A 22,960-nucleotide genomic window follows, 5' to 3' on the forward strand; every position below is an offset into this window, starting at 1 on the left:
TATAGATAGAAAGCTCAAAATTATAAAGAAATCAGCTTAAAGACAATGGACTCAATGTCATGCCAATTCAAATTCCAGCAGACATTTTTGGTGGAATCTAAACTAATACTTAAATTTGTATGGAACAGCAAAATCCCAGAAATAGCCAAGAACAGTGGAAGGGTGGGGTATGAAAGTGAAATACAGAGAAGAAATAAAGTATACTGGTAAAGGAGATGCTTTAATAAGACTTAAAATTTATTCTGAAGCTATAGTAAATTGAGAATCATGCTACTGGAAATAAACAAATTAACCAGTAAGATAAAATAGGGATGTAAAGATAGACTAAAAATGATAGCCTAGAAAAGACCCCAAATATGATATAGGAGATGCTACAGATCACTGAGGAAAGACAGAGTCTTGATTAAATCTGCTGAAACAAATGATTATGCATATGGGAAACAGTGAATTAGGATCCCTATCCTACATCATAAGAAAAAACAAAACCAAAATTAAACCGTGTTGACCAAGATTTAAATAAAAAAAGTGAAATTTCAAAACTTTTAGAACACTATAAAGGAGACTATATGATACAAAGGAGGATAAGACAGCATAAGCAATTCATATAAGAAATTGCTAAATTCAACTACTTTTTTTTAAATACAACTACTTTAAAATGAAGAACTTCTGTTCATCAAAATATACCATTAAGTGTACTAAAAACACTAACTCCAATAAATATTGGCAATACCAAAAAGTATAAAGAATTACACTAGGACTTCTGCTTAGTTGTAGACTATCACTTAGACAATTGTTCTGTCTACTAACAAAGCCAGAACATTTTTAAATTTTTTTTTTTTTAAGATTTTATTTATTTATTTGACAGAGAGAGAGAAAAAGGACAAGTAGGCAGAGTGGCAGGCAGAGGGAAAGGGAGAAGCAGGCTCCCTGCTGAGCAGGGAGCTTGACACGGGGCTCAATCCCCAGGACCCAGGGATCATGACCTGAGCCGAAGGCAGACACTTAACAACTGAGCCACCCAGGTGCCCCCAGAACATTTTTTTAAAGTTTGTTTGAGGGCAGACAAGGGTCCAGGAAACCAGGTCTTGAGGAGCCACAGTCCCAAGAAAAGAGAACCTCACCACTGGAAACCCAATTTTTTCCATGTTCTTCCATGTTCATCAAATTCTTGATGTAGAAGAAGACACTAAGAAGCCATGGAGAGGGGATGCCTGGGTGGCTCAGTCGGTTAAGTGTCTGTCTTTGGCTCTGGTTATGATCCCAGGGTCCTGGGATCGAGTCCCATGTCAGGCTCCTTGCTCAGCAGGGAGCCTGCTTCTCCTTCTGCCTGCAGCTCCCCCTGCTTGTGTGCTCACTCTCTCTCTGGCAAATAAAGAGAATCTTAAAAAAAGAAAAAAGAAAAAAAAAAAGAAGCAGCAGCCATGGAGAGGGCAGCTACTAAGAAACAGAAAAGCCAAGAGAGCATTAGGCAATCTCATGATGATGAGAGACAGAAAGTTAGAGTTCAAGGTTTCTGAGGCTGCCAATATTCAGGGTGTAAGCCATGACCCTATAAAAGAACTGAGGCACAAAGAAGCAGACTTGACATTATGTGATGATTTTTCATTCAAAGCACTGAACACTGAAGCTCTGCAAAAGAAAAGTCAAAGAAGCCAAGCAAAAAGCTTATGAAGAGCACTCTTGAGAAGGATTCTGGGAGATGGCAGAAGAGCATCAGGAATCTGTCTGGTGTAACTATTTTGGAACTTTTGAATCTTTTGAAGGCTTACAACTTTCAGGGGAAGGCTTGTAAGATAAATTGGGTTTTGGGTCAATTTCAGCTGTTAGTTTGGCAAGGGCTACCCATCCCCCCGACTCCAGCCCTGGGGCAAACAGCTATGCACAGGTATTAGAGAAGTCTGCACACAGCTTGTGGCAGCTAGGGTGTGTGTGGGGGGGGGGGGGGGCGGGGGATTGGGGGGGAAACTGTCCTCCAAATATCAGGAATATATGCTCAGGATCACTGATTGTTGCTTCTGATCTCAGAAGTGCAGACTATGAGGTGGGTGGGCATTGTTGCTAATACTCCTTTCTCTGTTGCAGGGCCCTCACTCTCTAGCCAAAGTGACTTCTAAGGCACATAAAGGGTGAGTCCCATTTTCCCCCATCCCCTCATTTACCCCTTTTAGAAGCCAGATATGAAAGATCAGGACATTCAAAGGCAACTCCATATATTTAAGGGAAAAGAGAAAGTCACCAGACATGCCCAGGGAAAGTCAAAAGCTAAAAACAATCTAAGATCTAAAGTTTATACCTCAGGTTTATCCTACAACAAAAACAACACACACAAAAAAACAAAAGACAGCAAGCCCTAGGAAATGGGAATAATCTAATTTTCAGAGATGCCGCATTATTAGATTCAAATGTCCAATTTTCAACAGAAAATCATGAGACATACAAAGAAACATGAAAGTATGACCAATTAAAAGGAAAAAAATACAACACAGAAACTATCCCTGTAAAAAAAGACCCAGGGATGGATGTACTAGACAAAGACTTTAAAACAACTGTTTTAAAGATGTTCAAAAAACAAAAGGAAGATATGAGGAGAGTCAAGAAAATGATGTATGAACAAAATGGAAATAACAATAAAGAGAAACCTAAGGGGCACCTGGGTGGCTCAGTCGGTTAAGCATTGACATCAGCTCAGGTCATGATCTCAGGGTCCTGGGATGGAGCCCCACGTCGGGCTCCCTGCTCAGCAGGGAGTCTGCTTCTACCTTTCCCTCTGCCCCTCCGCCATTCATGCGTGCTCTCTCTCTCTCTCAAATAAATAAAATCTTTAAAAAAGAAAGAAAGAAAAGAGAATAACTCAAAAGAAACCAACAAGAAATTAAGAAGCTGAAAAGTACAATAACTAAAATGAAAAATTCACAGAAAAATTCAAAGGCAGATTGGGGAAGACAAACAAACAATCTGTAAACTTGAAGACAGAGAAAATGGAAATTTACTGAGAATGAGGAGCAGACAGAAAAAAGATTGATGAAAAGTGAATAAAACCTACAAGGACCTGTGGGAAACCATCAGATGGTCAAACACATATATTACAGGGTCTCAGAACGTGAAGAAAGGGGCAGAGAATATTTAAAGAAATAATGGCTAAACACATCCCAAATGTGAGGAATAACATCAACATAAACATCCAAGAAGCTAAAAAAAACTCTAAGCAAGGTCATCTCAAAGAACCCACATTGAGACACATTATAATCAAACTTTCAAAAGACAAAGACAGAGAATCTTGAAAGCAGTGAGAGAAAAACAACTTATCACACAGATGACAGTGTCTCCCTCACTATGGTATTGGGAAAAGTGAATGTTATAGAACTTATCTTATTAGCACAGTACCTGGTACACTGTAAGTTTGAATAAATATTACTGAAATGATAGTAACTGCTAAGTTATTACCTTTTAAATAAGCCTTTAAACTGATAGGTCAAAAGAATATCTAAGACTGAAGATATCTTGATTTCTGAAGAATGAGACACTCAGTCATTGACACTCCTAATAGACAAGATGGAGTATGACCAGAATGATAACACCAATTATATAAGAAACACAATGACAAGTACAAAGCAGACAATAAACAGTGGTTAAATGGATTAGCAACATGTTGAGAAAAAAATCATTTAAGTGTTGGTTAATCCATTAGTATCACCTTAAAAGGCAGGCTAGAGTGTCAAGCTTTGTCTTTCACTCTTTTTTTTGTTTGTTTTTTAAAGATTTAGTTATTTATTTCAGAGAGGGAGAGAAAGTGTGTGCACACAGTGGCAGCTCTGGCTTCACTGCGAATTATACCAAACATTTAAAGGAGAACTAATATCAAATCCTCTAAAACTTTTCCAAAAAACTGAAGAGGAGAAGATACTTCCTAACCCATTCTATGAGGCCAGCATTACCATGATACCAAAGCCAGACAAAAATAACATAAGGAAACTACAGATTGCTGTGCCTGTCTGACTTGGTCGGTACAGCATGTGACTCTTATCTTGGGGTTATGAGTTCAAGCTCCACACTGGGTGTAGAACTTACTTTAAAAAAAAAAAAAAAAGAGAGGGGCAGCTGGGTGACACAGTCGATTAAGTGTCTAACTCTTGGTTTCAGCTCAGGTCATGATCTCAGGGTCATGAGATCAAACCCCGTGTTGGGCTCTGTGCTCAGCACAGACTCTCCTTAAAACTGTCTCTTCCTCTCCCTCTTCCCCTCACCTGCCCACACGCTGTCTTTCTCTCTCTCTCTCTCTCAAATACATATTTTTTTTTAATTAAAAAAATTTAAAAGAAAACTATAGACCAATATCCCTTATGAACAATGATGCAAAATTCCTCAACAAAGTACTACCAAACTGAATTGGACAGCATATTAAAGGATCATACACTAAGGCTAAGTGTGGTTTATTCCTGGAGTACAAAGATGGTTCAATATATAAAATTGATCAATTTAATACAGATTAACAAAAAGGAGGGGGAAAAGCCACTGATCATCTCAAGTGATGCTGAGAAATAATTTTACAAAATCCAACACCTTTTCATGATAAAAACATTTAAAAAACCAGGAATGGAAGGAAAGTACCTCAACATAATAAAACAATATATGAAAAACCCACAGTGAAAACCATATTCAATGATGAAAGACTGAAAACTTTTCCTCTAAGATCAAGAACAAGATAAAGATGTTAACTTTGGCCTCTTCTATGCAGCATGGTACTGGACATTCTAGCCAGAGCAATTATGCAAGAAAAAGAAATGAATCCAAATTGGAAAGGAAGAAGTAAAATTACCTCTATTCACAGACGATACGATCTCATGTGTTAGAAAACCCTAAAGATTCCACAAAAAGAATTAATAAATGCACTGAACAAAGCAACAGGATACAAAGTCAATACAACAAAAACAGCTACATTTCTATATATTAACAATGGACAATTTGTGAAGGAAATAAGAAATTACATTTACAATAGCATCAACAAGAATAAAATACTTAGTAAAATAAATTTAACCAAGAAGCCAAAGACTTGCACAATGAAAACTACAAAATGTTGTTGAAAGAAATTAAAGAAGACATAAATGAATAGAAACACAGCCCATATTCATGGATTGGAAGGCTTAATATTACTAAGATGTCAATGTTACCCAGAGCAATCTACAGATATAACGCAATCTCTATCAAAATCCCAGTGACATTTTTTGCAGAAATAGAAAAACCCAACTTAAAATTCATATGGAGGGGCACCTGGGTGGCTCAGTCGTTAAGCGTATGCCTTTGGCTCAGGTCATGATCCCAGGGTCCTGGGATCGAGCCCCACATCAGGCTCCCTGCTCCATGGGAAGCCTGCTTCTCCCTCTCCCACTCCCCCGTCCCTCTCTCTTGCTGTATCTCTCTCTGTCAAATAAATAAAAATCTTTTAAAAAAGAAAAAAAAGATTTTAAAACAAGATAAAAAATAAAAAATAAAATAAAATTCATATGGAATCTCAAGGGACCCTGAATAGCCAAACAATCTTGAAAAGGAACAGATGGAAGACCCACTTCCTGATATCAAAATTTACTACAGTGCTACAGTAATCAAGATAGTGTGGTACTGGGGAAATCGGAGGGGTAGACGAACCATGAGAGACGATGGACTCTGAAAAACAAACAGGGTTCTAGAGGGGAGGGGGGTGGGAGGATGGGTTAGCCTGGTGGTGGGTACTGAGGAGGGCACGTTCTGCATGGAGCACTGGGTGTTATGCACAAACAATGAATCATGGAACACTTCATCTAAAACTAATGATGTAATGTATGGGGATTAACATAAGAATAAAAAAAATAAATAAACTGGAAAAAAAAAAAAAAAAAAAAGATAGTGTGGTACTAACATAAAGCCAGACATATAACCCAAATGAAATAGAACAGAAAAGACATAAATAAACCCTTACATATATGGTCAAATGATTTTTGACAAGGGTGCCAAGACCTTTCAGTGGGGAAAGGGTAGTATTTTTAGCAATAGTATAGTGCTGAAGAAACTGGATACCCACATTAAGATGGATGATGTTGGACCTTTACCTAATTCCATATACAAAAATTTAACTGGGGGCACCTGGGTGGCTCAGTCGGTTAAGCGTCTGCCTTCGGCTCAGGTCATGATCCCAGGGTCCTGGGATCAAGCTCCGCTTCCCGCTCAGTGGGGAGCCTGCTTCTCCCTCTCCCACTCCCCCTGCTTGTGTTCCCTCTCTCGCTGTCTCTCTCTGTCAAATAAATAAAATCTTTAAAAAAATTTTTTTTAACTGAAAAAGGATCAATAACCAGAAAGGATAAAAAATATAGGACCTAAAACTATAAAACTCTTAGAAGAAAACAGGACAAACACTTTACAACATTGGATTTGGCAATAATTTCTTGGATATGACACCAAAGGCACAAGCAACAAAAGAATATTAAACAAACTGGATTTCACAAAAATTTTTAAATTTTATGCTTCAAAAGAAATTAACATCAAAGTAAAAAGGCAATCCACAGAAGAAAATATCTGCAAATCATACATCCAATAAGGGAGAAATATACAGAATATAAAACTCAATAACAAAAAAATTTGATTATAAAATAGGCAAAGTACTTGAATAGAAAATATCCAAAGACGATATACAAATGGCCAATAAGCACATGAAAAGATGTTCAACATCACTAATCATTAGGGAAATAAATGCAAATCAAAACCACAAAGAAGTATCACTTTATATCTATTATGAAGACTATTATCAAAGAAAACAAAACCAGAAAATAACAAGTGTTGGCAAGAATGTGGAGAAATCTGAACTCCTGTGGCCTGTTGATGGGAATGTAAAATGGTACAATTGCTGTGGAAAACAGCATGGCAGATCCTCAAAAAACTAAAAATAGATACCATATGATCCCATAACTCGATTTCTGGATATATAACCAAAAGAATTGAAAACAGACTTGAAGATATTTGTATGCCCATGTTCACAGGGGCATTATTCACAACAGTTAAAATGTGGAAGACACTTAAGTGTCCATTGACAGATGAGTGGATATACAACAGAATACAACTCAGTCTTAAAAAGGAAGGAAATTCTGACTTATGCTACAACATAGATGAACCCCTGAGGACATTATTCTAAGTGGAATAAGCCAGCCGCAAAAAGACAAATACTCTGCAATTCCACTTACATGAGACTGTTGTAGTCAAAATTGCAAAGACAGAAAAGTAGAATGTTGGTTGCCAAGGGCTGGGGGGTGGGGGGGGGGAAGGAAAAATGAGGACTAATTGATTAAAAGGTATAGAGTTTCATTTTATAAGATGAAAAGAGTTCTGGAGATAGATGGTGGTGATGGTTGCATAACAACATGAATGTACTTAATGCCAATTAAAAATGGTTAAGATGGTAAGTTTTTTTATTTTTATTTTTTATTTTTTTAAAGATTTTATTTATTTGACAGAGAGAGACACAGCGAGAGAGGGAACACAAGCAGGGGGAGTGGGAGAGGGAGAAGCAGGCTTCCCGCGGAGCAGAGAGCCTGATGTGGGGCTCGATCCCAGGACCCTGGGATCATAACCTGAGCCGAAGGCAGACGCTTAACGACTGAGCCACCCAGGCGCCCCAAGATGGTAAATTTTATGTGATGCGTATTTTCCAAAAATTTTTTTAAAATGGGGGAAAAAGAATTAAGACAGTTTACAACAACAACAAAAGCCTGGTGAGTTTTAAGCACTCTTAAAGTACTGAGGAAATAAAAATTTTCAGAATGCAGCAAAGAAAAGCACCCTAACTCTTAGTTGAAACTCCTGAGGGACTACATCTTGGGGCCAGGAGAACCAAAGGGATATGCTAACCTTGGAAAGATTACAACCTAGCTTTGAACCAGCTCAATTACTGACTATATTGAGGCAACTTGCTCCTCTACTGCCAACCAGAAAATTGGGTAAATTCTCTTTCTGGAGGTAACTAATCCAAAACTCTTTTTAAACATATCTGACATTGACTCAAAAAAAATTACTAAGTAGACACCAAGAAACAGGATGAAAAAGTCAGATAAAAGAAAGAGACTTATAGTTAACATGGATATTAGGAATATTAGGCATGGACTTTAAAATAAAGATGATGATTAATTGTCAAGAACACAGGAGATAAGATACTTCCACCAGCTCAGTCGGTCAATATCCACTCTTGAGACTCTGGATTTTGGCTCACATCATCTCAGGGTTGTGAGATCGAGCCCTGCCTTGTCTTGGCTCTGTGCTGGCTGTGGAGCCTGTTAAAGATTCTCTCTTTCCCCCTCTGCACCCCCTCCAGAAAAAAGATACTTCCACCAGATAACAATAATGTATTAAAAAAAGAAGTGGAGGTTATGATTTCTGGCAATGGCAGAGTAACTTGATTAATAATTATAAAATCAACATACAATTTTTAAAAAGGCAACCATTTAAAAAAGACAAATCTGGGGCACCTGGGTAGCTCAGTCAGTTAAGCATCTGCTTTCTGCTCAGGTCATGATCCCAAGGTCCTGGGATCGAGCCCCGCATTGGGCTCCCTGCTCAGCGGGGAGCCTGCTTCTTCCTCTCTCTCTGCCCCTCCCCCTGCACACTCTCTCTAAAATAAATAAATATTTTTTAAAATAATAAAAAAAGAAAAAAGAAAAATCTAGGGGCACCTGGGTGGCTCAGTCGGTTAAGCATCTGACTCTTGGTTTTGGCTCAGATCATGATCTTGGGGTCCTGGGATCAAATCCCATGTTGGGCTCCCCACTCAGTGGAGAGCCTGCTTGAGAGTCTTTCCTTCTGCCCCTCCCTTCAAGCTTGCTCTCCCTCCCTCTCTTTCTTTAAAATAAATAAATAAATCTTTAAAAAAATAAAAAAGACAAATCTAAACCACAATGACAGGAAACTGGTCAGTGGCTGGCTGGAGTGTAACAAGGGGACTGGCTAGGAAGGAGCACCAGGAAGCTTTTGGGGTATTGAAAATAGTCTATGTATCTTGATTGACACAGACTAAACACACTGCATTGGAAGACAATGATGACTGCCTAGATGTCCATCTTCTAACATTTCCTCCCAAAACAATGCAGAACAAGGAAAACCACAACCTCAGCATAACTCAAAGAGAAAGAATACCCAAACTTCAAAATAAGTATAAATGAAATAAAGGGCAACCAGTTCCTCACCCACCCACTCCTTGCCCCACCCACCCAATGTGCCCCCACCTCATCTGACTCAAGACCTGTGGTAAAAGCAGACTAAGAAAAACTGCTGTAAAGAGGTCAGAGAGGGCGCCTGGGTGGCTCAGTTGGTTAAGCGACTGCCTTCGGCTCAGGTCATGATCCTGGAGTCCCGGGATCGGGTCCCGCATCGGGCTCCCTGCTCAGCGGGGAGTCTGCTTCTCCCTCTGACCCTCCTCCCTCTCGTGCTCTCTATCTCTCATTCTCTCTCTCTCAAGTAAATAAATAAAATCTTTAAAAAAAAAAAAAAAAAAAAAAAAAAAAAAAAAAAAAAAAAAAAAAAACAAAAAGAGGTCAGAGAACTGGTGGCAGTGTCAGGCATAAGGATGAAATATTCTATTAGGAGGAAGACTAAGCACATCCCAAATCAGAAAGTACTAAAAAGATGTCCTACTAGATCATAGTACGAGCTCTATTCAGTTGAACCTCGTAGATTTAAATGTGTAAGCTGGGGATGAGGACCAAAATGGGGAAGGGAAAAATTTATACAGTGCTGCAGACAAGAGAATCAAAGAGGTTTTTCATAGGCCAATAGATACAACCAAAACCCTATTAAGAAGCATTGAAGAAAGGTGTAAAAACAACCAAGGGAATGAAAAGGAGATAAATTAAAAAAGATCAGAGGCAAAGTAATGGAAAGTAAGGGAAGTAAAAAGAATAAAATCCAAACTATTGCATTCCCTGAAGAGTAAAACATAAAACAATGGACTAGAACTAATATTTCAAACTATAATCCAAGAAAACTTCACAGACATTTCAAGAGATCAGAATCTACATATTAAAAGGGCCAACTGGTAACCTAGGAAAGTGAAGTAAGAATGGTCCATGTCTCATAGTACACTCTAATATAAAGATATTAGATTTTAAAGATAAAGAAATAAATTCTCGAGGCAGACAAAAAGATCAAATAAATAAAAAAACAACATAAATATCAAGGCAACAGTAGAGAAGCATTTTTAAAAATGCAATACGAAAAAAAAATGCAATACGAAATGTTAATTTCATATCCAGCCAGCGGTCCTTTAAATATGGAGGACATTGAAATCCATTTTTAACATAGAAGAATTTAGGATATTCTACACCAGATGAGCCTTTCTTGAGTAGATGAACTTCATCCAACCAAGAGATAACTAAGAAAAATTCAGAGAAAGGACTGAAGATGATCATTTTAATATAAAAGTAGACCTACAACTAAAATGCAGGTGGAAATGAGAAAGACTAATGCACAAATGTTTTTATATTGTGACAAAGAAATAATGCAACTAGAACTGGGAGAAGGTTGAGGAAGAAGAAAGTAGAATACCCACACATTAATATTTATATAGGTAATGGCAGAAATTAAAGAATATCAATACAAGAAGGACAAACCTAAAACTGTAATACTTCTACAACAAAGCATAGGAGATAATCTTTGTAAGCTAGAGTTGCACAAACATTTCTTGGATAAAACATGAAAAGCATAATTTACAAGGAAAAACAATGAACTGAACTTCAGCAAAATTAAATGTTTGCTCTGTGAAAGACACTGGTGAGAGAATGACAGAACACACTACATAGAAATTATTCTCAAATCACTACCATGGCAAAAGACTTGGATCCTGGATACATAAAAAATGCTAAAAACTCAACCATAAGAAAACAAATAACTCAATAAGAAAAACTGGGCAAAGGATTTGAACACACACTTCATCAAAGAAGGTATATGGATAGCAAATAAATACAAGAACAGATGCTCAACATCTTTAGTCATTAGGGAGATGAAAATTAAAACCACAAAAATAACCACAATATACTTTTTAGAATGGTAAAAATCAAAAGAACTGACAATACAAAGAGCTGACAAAGTTGAAGAGCAAATGAACTCTTATCATTGCTGGTAGAAATGCAGAATGGTACAGTTCCTTTGGTAAACAGTTTGTTAGTTTCTTAAATAGTTAAACACACACTTCCTTAGTGATCCAGCAATCATATTCTGGAAATAAAAACCTATGTTCACATAAAAATCTGTATGTAAATGTTTATGGCAGCTTTACATATTATCGTCAAAAACCAGAAACAACCCAATGTCCATCAACAGGAAAAAGGATAAAGAGATTTACATTTATATAAAGAATACTTCCCACCAATACAAAAGAACAATCATCTAATGTTCAAAATGATATGGATGAATCTCAAAAACATGCAGAGTGAAAAAAGATGCAAAAAGGTTAATGTGATTTTTCATTTATGTGAAGTTCAAGAATAGACAAAAATGATCTATGGTGATGGACATAAGAATAGCAGCTGCTGGAGGCAGGGGTCAGAGGTAATTGATTTGAAAAGAGCATGAAGGTGAAGGGTATGTTCAGTATCTTGATTATACAGGGATATATGTTTATCAAAATTCATTGAACTATACAGTTAAGGTTTGTGCACTTGTTTATAAATTATACTCAATAAAGTATTGTCAGCTTTTCAAAAAGGCATCAATATATTCATTTTATAAGTATTATTCTGTCATCTTTTCCTTTAACCAGACCAAATTTTAACTATTTATTTTCTTTACCTGAAGGATGTTGTTCCATTCTCTTTTACTTTATTTTTCTGAATAGGAGATGCTTGGATTGACAGAATCTTATTTCCTGGCAGGGTAATTTGCTTTAGAATGGAAGCTATACAAACAAAAGAAGAAAGGAAAATGAATTAAAAAAAAAATCATGCCATATTAGGAAAAATGCAGAATAATAGCTTTTAGTATACAAAGAAAATTTCAAGCTGTCCTAGAACTATATTTAAATTCAAAAACGACAGGGGCGCCTAGGTGGCTCAGTCGGTTAAGCGGCTGCCTTTGGCTCAGGTCATGATCCCAGGGTCCTGGGATTGAGCCCCACATCGGGCTCCCTGCTCAGCGGGAAGTCTGCTTCTCCCTCTTCCTCCGCCTCTCCCCCTGCTTGTGAACTCTTTCTCTCTTTCTCTGTCAAATAAATAAATAAAATCTTAAAAAAAAAAAATTCAAAAACAATGAATTTATTCCCTGTACAAGCAATCATCTTATAAAATCAAGACCTCTCCATTTCTTTTTTTTTTTTAAAGGTTTTATTTATTTATTTGACAGAGAGAGAGAGAGACAGCGAGAGAGAGAACACAAGCAGGGGGAGTGGGAGAGGGAGAAGCAGGCTTCCCATAGAGCAGGGAGCCTGATATGGGGCTTGATCCCAGGACCCTGGGATCATGAGCTGAGCCGAAGGCAGACACTTAACGACTGAGCCACCCAGGTGCCCCTCCATTTCTTTTTATATAGTCTTCAAACAGTCTACAGAATTACCAGCGTTATAAAAACACGCAGAAAAAGTGACAGGTGATAAATGTTAATAATATATCATATTTGTAGATTTAAAAAAATACACGAAATCTCTTTTACGTGTAAGAATGATTTCCAAACTTAGAAATAGTACATTTTAAAAAGAAATAAAGTTATAGCAATTTTTATGTTAAAAAGTGCTTTATATAAATATGTTATTCTAATTACAAAAATACCATGAACAGCTGCTTCTTTTATTCTAAAGCAACACATATCCCTAAAAAGTAGCTATGTATGTACAAAGAATGTACTAAATAATTATTTTTCAGTCCTCCCCCCAGGTCCTATTTAAAAGACTATCTTCTCTTAATATAACAATGAAAAAAGAGAATAATACAAAACCCCATCATGTTCCAAACCCAGTGTGATGGGGCAGGGATGGATTGGGGTCTACCTGGAGCAAACTGACTGGTAGGTATTGCAGTGCTCATTGGCATCTTCTTCTGTCCAGATTTCTGAATGGTCAATGCTGAGGAATGGGAAAGTGTGGTCACTTGTTTTGCAACACCTCCTGAAGGCTGCTGGACTACCTGAAACAATGAGAACTATTAATACACTCATTCAACTAAACCTGCTTTAGAAAAGAACAAGCTTTCAATTATAACAGTAGAACAAATGACGGTGCTCACCTAACTGTAAATACACCTTTACATTAGCGTAACAAAGTCTACTTAAAATTTATATTTGTATGTCACAAAATTATCTTGTTCAATAGTGAAAAACATGACTATTATACAATATATTTTATTTTTAGAGTGGAATTCAAATTTGCATTATATACTGCCCGACTTAAATCTCCATTTGGATCCTATTTTCATTTTTTAACTTATGGAAAATTTCAAACATATACAAAAGTAGAGGGAAGAATAAAATGAAACCACCTATTCCACTATTATCCAGCTTCAACAATGAGTAATTCTTTACCAATCCTGTTTTATCCATATCCCTACCCACTCATTTTCTCACCACCCTCAATTTTTTTTTTTAAAATCCCAGGTATATCTTTTTATCCCTAAATATTTCAAAATATGTCTCTAAAAGATAAAGACTTTTAATGGGCTGCTTTTTACAAGTCTCTGGAAAACAACAATGCTAGGGCATTCTCCAAGAGAATAGTTCAAGAAATCCAGGGGGCAAGGGTTGGGGATAAAGGAAGAGAAATTAAACTAATAGTAGGGCCTTATTTTTAGCTAAAAGAAGAAGAAAAGTCAAAATAGCAGAGCTTCATTTTTTCACTTCAAAAAAGAAAAAGTCACCATGTATATTTGAGTCCGCTATTAATAGTGAACTACTTAAAAGTCCTTAAACTCGGATACGGCTAATATAAACAAGTCAGGAGAAAGACTTCTGAACAGAATTTTGGGGATAGTATTCTATTCTCTCATTTTTTGTAAATAAAATATAAAATTTAGTGTGTATTACTAAACAAAAGTAACTCACAAGAAACTCAAAATGTCCCAGTGAAGAAGCCCATGGGAACTAATGGCCATACAGAAGAAATACAAGTTGGAATAATCCAACTGCCATCATTCTATAAAAAGAAACTCTTGAAAGAGAGAAAGAACTCTTGAAAACAATGATGTATTTTAATAAGTTGAGATTATAAACTGAGTTGTATTGTAAAGTACGAGGAATCAGATTTATATTCTACAAAGTAATATTTTGATGGATGAACAGATAAAAGAAGATATGGTATACATACAACAGAATAGTACTCAGCTACAAAAAGAATGAAATCTTGCCATTTGCAACCACATGGATATTACATGCTAAGTGAAACAAGTCACAAACTTCCAGTTATAAAATAAGACAGATGAATATAATATACAGTATAGGGAATACAGTTAATAGTATTTTAATAACTTTGAGGATAGATAATAGCTAGGTTTAGTGTGGTAATCACTTCCTAATGTATTTAGATGTTGAACATTACTATGCTGTATACTGAAACTAATATTGTATATCAACTGTACTTCAAAAAAATTTTTTATAAGTGTATGTACAGAGAAAGGTCTGTAAGTTAAAAAAACAATCTGTAAACAGTGATTATTTCCTAGGATTCTACTGCAGGGTAATTTTGCTTTCTACTTTGTGTATTTATTATATACTTTATAGATATGTACATTATTTGCTTTTTTATGATTAACATAAGCTACATTTATAATTAGAAAAATAATAAAGTTAAACTTTCAAATAACTGAAGATGAGAATATTAGAAAAAAAATTTTACAAAATAATATACATTTAGAGTCACATTTATTCATTCAGACTGAAACTCAACAGAAACAGTCCTCTAACAATTCTGTCTTATCTTCCTATTCATATTTTCTTCCTTAATATTCTTAAGTATTCTTTTCCAGTATTTTAATTGTGAAAAACAGTAATAAAATATTAGAGAGGTGTTTATGAGTTAGTCTTCATACCATTTTGATAGGTAATCATATAACAGCCCAAAGGCCTACCCCTGAGGTAGACACAGGCTCTACATAGCCTGGCTGTGTGCAGCCTCAGCTATAGAGTAGGCCCCGGGACGCCTGGGTAGTTCAGTTGGTTAAGTGTCTGCCTTTGGCTCAGGTCATGATCCCAGAGTCCTGGGATCTTCAAGTCCCCCATCGGGAGCCTGCTTCTCCCTTTGCCTGTCACTTCCCCTACTTCTGCTCTCTCTCGCTTTCTCTCTCTCTCCCCACCCCCTGACAAATAAATTCTTAAATTTCGTAAGGAAAGGACACAAAGAAACACAAGTATGAATTAAACAAGTAGATGAGAACATCCCTTACACTTTTTTTAAAAAAGATTTTATTTATTTGAGAGAGAGAGAAAGCACGTGTGAGCAGGGGGACGGGGAGAGGGAAAGAATCTCAAGCAGACTCCTCGCTAAGCACAGAGCAGGACGGAGTTTGATCTCACAACCCTGAGATTATGACCTGAGCCGAAATCAAAGAGTCCAGCACTTAACCAACTGAGCAACCCAGGCATCCCCATCTCTTACACTTTGCCTTCTCTGTATTTCAACCCTCACCTACTCCCCTGTTCATAAATACACAGCAATCAAATTCTTATCTCTAAATAACTCAAGTAGTACATACACACATAGTAATTAGAATCAAGGGTATTATCTCCTCTAATTTCTATTCCTATATAATATTCAGTATGTGATTACTGGCATGCACTCGGTAGGTTGAGTTCTAGAAAACAGAGGACCCCAACTAAACAAAAGCTACAGCTTTATAGTCAGGAAATACATGTTAGTTGCCAACTATTTCTCAGGAACAGCCAGGATGTGGTTCTTGTACCACTATTTCCTTATCTCCTGGGACAATGGCATACATCACTAAATGCCATCACTTCTATATACCCTCATCCAGCCTCAGAATCTTAACATAGAACTCCAGTAAAATCCTACAAAGAAGATTGAAACTTATATGCCATACCCAATCTAAATTAAAACTCAACGTTGGTAAACTTCAGAATATGCTGTTTCTTTCATTTAAAGGGCCTTCTAAACACTTTTAAAAATGTGCTCAAATGAATTTTTAATTATACTACCAGCTTTTATAAGGAATCCATAAATGCTCCTTCAAATTGAGAACCTCTAAGTTTCTGTTAAAAAATTTATGATCTCTGGTCTGTAGATACTCTTTAAATTTAGCTTTTGCTCAACTATGAATAAAACATTTTTTTTTACAAATATCCTAAGAAAAACTTTTAAGCATCAAAACTGAAAGCTTCTACTTACTATCTACCCATCATCTGTAGACTATAATACAATTCATCCACTTATTAACTTTTAAAGAAAAGTAAAAACATTAAGCTTAACATTTAGTTGGAGTGTGTAACATCATATAACACCTACTATGCCAGAATTGTTCAATAACCAATAACACTAACCATTTATAAGAACTAGATTGTCAGATGAAATCACAGGAACTACTGAATAGGTCCATAGTTCAACAATGAAAGCATCTGAGGACCAAAATATACAAAGCAATGAATTACTGGCACAAAATGAAAAACTTATATCTAAAGAAACTATGAACAATTCCAATTATTTCATTTGATGAGAACTCTAGCAGATCCCCAGAGGATAACATACAATAATCAATGAGATAGGAAAGATAATATATAGTAACAAATCTAAATTAAAAAAATAAATGGGGAAGGGCCTCTTTAATCTGGAATAAAAACATTATTTCATAAAATAATAATTCTATAAAATCTAAACCCTGCACTGGGAGATTAAGAGGATCCTTATAAATTGAAAAGTGTGATATTTAAAACATCTAGAAGGCAAGAAACCTATACAATTCTTCAGAAAAGCTAGTACATGCTAGAAACATATAAAACATTAAGAAGAGGTTTTAAAATTCATGATCAATCATTAAAGGAAATTAAAAAAAAAATTTTTTTTAGAGAGTGTGAAGGTGCGAGCAAGCAGGGGGGGGGGGGGGAGGGGCAAACTGAGAGGGAGAGAAAGAATCTCAAGCAGGCTCCACACCCAGCACAGAGCCTGACCCAAGGGGTGGGGGTGGAGGGAATCAATCTCACCACCCTGAGATCATGACCTGAGCCGAAATCAAGATGGTCACTTAACCAACTGAGCCACCCAGGCACCCCAGAAATAAACAAATTTTAAAACTAATATTGAACAATCTATACTTGTATTCTTCAGCTCATTTTTGGAGACTACATCCTGAGTTGCACAAACCACAGATTTGAACCAGTATGGCAATTCTCATATTTTAAATTATGATTTGCCAGATCTCTTATAAGCTGCATTGAATACTCCTATGTTTCTAGCACCCTGAGTATTTTCCCCCTCACTTATCTGGGATTAAATTGAACTATGGTTTATGATGGCCTCATGGATGATATTCTTAAATTACTTGAGTAATACTAAACTTTAGTAATATTAATTTCCTAAATTAGCTGATTTGAAAGAATGTCTTAGTTCAAGCCTCTCTGTGGCATTACCACAGAGAATGGCTTGTTTTGTGCCCCCAGGTAAAAATGTGTTATAAAACAGATTACAATGCATCTTCAGTGTCTAGATGCTCTGGTGTTTGACATTTTAAATAGGAAGGTATAAATACTGACATCAAATCTGCTGAGTAAAATTAAAACAAAGGGCAAATAAGAAAGCAGAATTCACAAGAAAAATTAAATTATTCCACATTTTTGTAAGAATGAAAGTAGGAGGTCAAAAAATCCCTAAAATTTACCATTAGATTTTCTTTCTTTTCTTTTCTTTTTTTTTAAGTAATCTCTACACCCAACGCGGGGCTCAAACTCACAATCCTGAGATCAAAAGTCCCATCCTCCCTGGACTCAGCCAGCCAGATTCCCCCCATTGGAAAACCTGTTACATTTTTTCTTGATTGAAATTGTTTCTCATGTATAACAAGTCAAACATACAAAATATAAATGCTGTCAAGATATCATTACCAGTCTTACTGTTTCAGGACACTCTAGATACCTAGAAGTTCTTGCTATGAGTACATCCTAATGGGAAAGACCCTGGGTTTTGGTCTGAGATCCAAGACTTGCTAAGTGCCAGTGGATGGGTCACTTAATGTTTCCAGATTCTAAAATTTTCTTTAGAAAAGTGTTATTTCACTTCAGGAACTAATATGGTACAGATGTTCAATAAAGATTAGCACTGATTCAACAATCACTTATGACCATAAAAAGGATTTCAATTCTGTTCAGTGCTACCAAAAAAGAGGCCTTTCCTTGAGGTGATTACTCTGTTTCAGTGGTTCCCAAAGCTGGCTGCTCAGACTGATGTTTAAGAATCACTGCTTCTAAAAAGGTTTCATCTCTGAGATTAAATTCAAACAACCCAAGAGAAATTCTGCAAGGCAGGCACATTTCTTTATTTGAAAATCAAACTCAGGGTAGGAAGGGATGAAAAATGATTAGCACCCAGGAAATGACATTACTTCCTACCTACCCAAGAGTTTGACCACTGTCCAAGCTTATCTTCCCCCTTTCTTTCTTTCTTTCTTTTTTTTTTTTTAAGATTTTATTTATTTATTCATGAGAGACACAGCAGGGAGCCTAATGCAGAACTCGATCCCAGGACCCCCGGATCATGACCTGAGCTGAAGGCAGATGCTTAACCATCTGAGCCACCCAGGTGCCCTGATCTTCCCCCTTTCATCTTATGCCCATAGCTGACCTTTGCCTCAAAGACAATCATCCACAGATATTAACCTCTTCTCCTGACCAGACAACAAAGGCTGGGAAGTTTATTTAGATTTTATTATTCTCAGAAGCAGAATAAACTAAAACAATGAGATTTAACACACAGCCTTTAACATAAAGATTTATAAAAGAAAACAAGGGCAATTACCCAAAATTAAAAGAACAGCTAACTGTTATGGTATAAGGTAAGTGAGTTTACTAAGAAATGTAATTTTAAATTAATTCACCATGTAGTATTTCCTACAGGTTAGTAATAATCTGAGTCTGTCTTGATTAAACTGGAATGTTCTAAACACTATGAAAATAAAGGGAAACCTCACTAAAATGAGTCAGGAGGCCAGAAGGGGAACCTCTCACACCCTATAACTAGTCATCAACTGCAGACCCCAACAGAAAGGGAGGTGCCTTGCATTCCCAACAGGAAGAAGCCTATCCTTTACTACGCCTGTAGGAGGAAGAAAGATTTTTCACCTTGCCCAGCAACAGCCCAGCCAATGAGAGACTGTCACAACTCAAGCCAATGAGAAGGCACTACACTTCGGTTTACTCCAGCGGACTTTTGTAAAAGCCTTTTCCAACTTCCCCCTTTCCTCTGTACAAGGCCATTCTTCTTTGTTCTCTAGATCTGCCTATGGTTTTGCCATATCTTGCTTGTCCTGAATTCTAATTCTTTGCTATTCCCAAATAAACCCATTTTTGCTGGTGAAATAATAGACAGTTTTATTTCTAAGGTTAACAACACAAAAAGATAAACAGCTAAGATTTCTTTCACCTAAGAACCTCCCAACCTACCAAGTTTAGGAAAAACCACAACTTCATACTCATCTACTCCCCTCACTGTTTCCCTCTCCCCTTTGCACATTTTTCTTGAGAAATGTTACCATAACATTACTTCTGTAATGACCTTGCCCAAAAGATTCAGTCTGAATCTAATCTTGAGAAAACAATTAGATAAAACAAAGGACATTCCGCAAAACAACTAGCCTGGGTACTTAAAACTATTACAACAGAATGAGCAACTACAAAAGGCTGAGGAGTTGTTCTAGATTAAAGGAGCCTAAAGAGAAATGACAGGTAAATGCAATACGCAGTTCTTAATCAGAAACAACATCAAAAAAAGGGACATTATTGGGGCGCCTGGGTGGCTCAGTCCTTAAGCGCTCAGGTCATGATCTCAGGTTCCTGGGATCGAGCCCTACATCGGGCTCTCTGCTCAGCGGAAAGCCTGCTTCTCCCTCACCCACTTCCCCTGCTTGTGTTCCGTCTCTCGCTGTGTCTCTCTCTGTCAAATAAATAAAATCTTTAAAAAAAAAAAAGGGGGGGGGGCGCCTGGGTGGCTCAGTTGGTTGAGCGACTGCCTTCGGCTCAGGTCATGATCCTGGAGTCCCTGGATCGAGTCCCGCATCGGGCTCCCTGCTCGGCAGGGAGCCTGCTTCTGCCTCTGACCCTCCCCCCTCTCATGTGCTCTCTCTCTCATTCTCTCTGTCTCAAATAAATAAATAAATAAATAAATAAATAAGGGACATTATTAGGTATAAAAGACACTGTTGGGACAACTGGGGAAAAAAAATCATACCAATATTAAATTTCCAAGTGTGATGATAAGTACGTGGCCATTATGTTAAAAAAAAAAATCCTTTTCCTTAAGAGATACACAGTACTTAGAGGTACAATGTCACAACTTCTGCAATTAACTCTCAAGTGGTTCAGGAAAAAGTTCTGTGTGTGTGCTTATGTGTGTGAATAGAGAGAGGGAGAGACTAAGCAAGTGTGCTAAGTCAAGGATACTCAGGGGCTCATTTGACTAGTCTTGCCAGTTTCCTGAATGTTTGAAATTTTCAAAAAAAGAAACTGAGGAAGAAATGAAATGTTACTCACTAGCTGTTTGACTTGAACTGCCTGGGGAATCCCAGCTGGTTGTGAAAGGATGGGGCCCGGCTGTGCAAGTTTGATCTGGACTGGAGCAATGACGGCCTTGTCGGATGTGGTCCCAGCAGAAGTAACAACAGGCTTCACAGATGGAAGACAGAGAGCTGCTGCGGAAGCTTCTCCAAAAGTTACTGAGGGAAGGGCCAGCGTGACTGCTGCCCCAGAGACAACTGGCTTTTCAGGTTGAAGCGAGACTGCTGTAACTGTATTCTGTATAGATGTCACAAGTGGTTTTGGAGTCTGAAGCAAAACACTTCCAGCGGTTGTTCCTCCTGGCACAGCACATGGACCCACAGAATGAAGTGTCACAACTCCAGTTTTTGCTCCCCCTGGACCAGCGAGTGGATTCAGAGTCGGCACTGACACAGTACTGGGTGTTGTTGCTCCGGAAACAATGATGGGTTTTTCAGACTGCATTGAGCAAACTGCTGTTGTCACCACAGGAGAAGTTGTGGCTGTTGTGGTACAGGTGGCAATGACTACGTCACTAGAGGTCTGCTGAACACATTGCTGAATAAAGCTCTGGGAGCTGGGCATGAGTTGTCGTAAGGCATTCACACTTTTCTAGGAACGGGAGAAAAAAGAACCTGATAACTAAATAAATTAGCTGCTAGTAAAATAGAATTACTTTGTATTTCGTAGCTTTACAACCTAAGATAAATCAGAAGTATACCAGGTATTTCAGTTGAGTAAATCTGGGATCACCTGGTAGTCATATCCTGCCGATATCCAGGATACAACCAATTTAAAGCACAAAAGTGCTTTATTTTTCAATACAAAATTATTATCTCTCAGTATTAAATTTATTTTATATCCCTCAAGATCCATTTGGTAAAATAAAACACTGTGTCATACTTGTTTGTGTTTACTTATACCCCATAATAGATCACTAATAATTATTCTATCAGTAAATTTCTTTATATGACAATAGAATCTAAAAAAAAAAAGTTTTTGTTAATTAACTTTCAAACTTCGGATAAAAACAGTCTTCAAATCAAAATAAAACTAATACACGGGATGCCTGGGTGGCTCAGTTAAGTGTCTGCCGTCGGTTCGGGTCGTGATCCCGGGGTCCTGGGATCGAGTCCCACATCGGGCTCCTTGCTCAGCGGGGAGCCTGCTTCTCCCTCTGCCTGCTGCTCCCCCTGCTTGTGCTCTCTCTCTCTGACAAATAAATAAAATCTTTTCAAAAACAAAATAAAACTAATATAAACAAGGTCAATTTCCTTAATTGAGCTAGAATATTTTCTGACTAGATTGTAAATTGGTGTTTCTCCTGTATCTTTCTGAAAGAGTAATGGCAGTTCAAACTAAAAAGTAGAACATTCTGCCTTTTCATCCCTGGGGGTTTTGTTTGTTTTTGTTTTTGAGTAAGGAAAAAAAAAATGGAAAAGGAGGTAGATAGTAGATTATCTTTTGGTGAATTCAAGGGCCGTTTGGAAGTTTTCCTTGTTTTGACACTTAAATAAAGGCAGTCTGATGGAATTTTAGAAGCAAATGAGAACCATTGTTCTTCCTTTCCTTTCAGTTACATCTTTTACTTTTTTTTTTTTTAATTAAAAAGGATTGAGAAGTTCTTCTCTGAAGGTTTTCAAATATGTATATAAATGGTAACAAAGGAAAGTAAGAAGCAGAGTCTCAATGTTTTTCTAAACTCAAAAAATGGTGGGAAACAAGCTGCTTTGGAAATATATGAACAAATGAAGTGATCTGATTAAATTTAAGCTAGAAATCTAATATGAAGGGGTCCTGAGAAAAACACAATTGGAACAAATGTTAAAATAATCAGACTCAAAGAGACTATTATAAAACTGTATATTAAATTATCTCTTGATCAGCTGGCCAGAGATTAAGTGCTGAATCCCTCATCTCCATGCAACATTCAATGCTCAAGAGCTCTCAAAAATGGGGGGGAAAAGTCTCAAGAAACAAATCACAAGGCTTAATAGGTCCTTAGAAAATACATACAAACCACAAAAATTTCATGGTGTAGTATTTGGTAACTTTAAGGTAGTGTTACCCAGCAAGCAGAGTCAGATAAGATATATTCTGGACCTGTAAGTTTGATAAAAAATTAGTCGATATAAACAGTTTATCTCTAAAATGGAAAATACTATAATATCTAGCACCTAGTATCCTCGAAAGACTGATATGAAAAATAAGTGCAAACAATGCAAAGTAAAAGTAAAGTATCTAGCAAAGCATAGGATGAGTAAGAACATATGTGATTTCC

At 37.0% G+C, this 22,960-nt stretch overlaps 1 protein-coding gene across 2 annotated transcripts in view; it reads right to left on the bottom strand.

Moving 5' to 3' along the window:
* TAF4B (TATA-box binding protein associated factor 4b) overlaps positions 1 to 22,960 on the bottom strand; it is a 122,167-nt gene that overhangs the window by 74,713 nt on the left and 24,494 nt on the right. Inside the window, exons 7-9 of one of the 2 annotated variants that reach the window (XM_021686269.1) lie at positions 20,677 to 21,291; positions 12,989 to 13,124; positions 11,800 to 11,905 (exon numbers count right to left, since the gene is read on the bottom strand). In XM_021686269.1, coding sequence (XP_021541944.1) covers positions 11,800 to 11,905; positions 12,989 to 13,124; positions 20,677 to 21,291 — 857 coding nt within the window. Of the gene's footprint in view, positions 1 to 11,799; positions 11,906 to 12,988; positions 13,140 to 20,676; positions 21,292 to 22,960 lie in introns of both variants that reach the window. The other variant, XM_021686268.1, reaches the window with a different exon arrangement.

Source organism: Neomonachus schauinslandi, chromosome 14 (assembly GCF_002201575.2).
Source record: "Neomonachus schauinslandi chromosome 14, ASM220157v2, whole genome shotgun sequence".
Taxonomy (NCBI): Eukaryota; Metazoa; Chordata; class Mammalia; order Carnivora; family Phocidae; genus Neomonachus; species Neomonachus schauinslandi.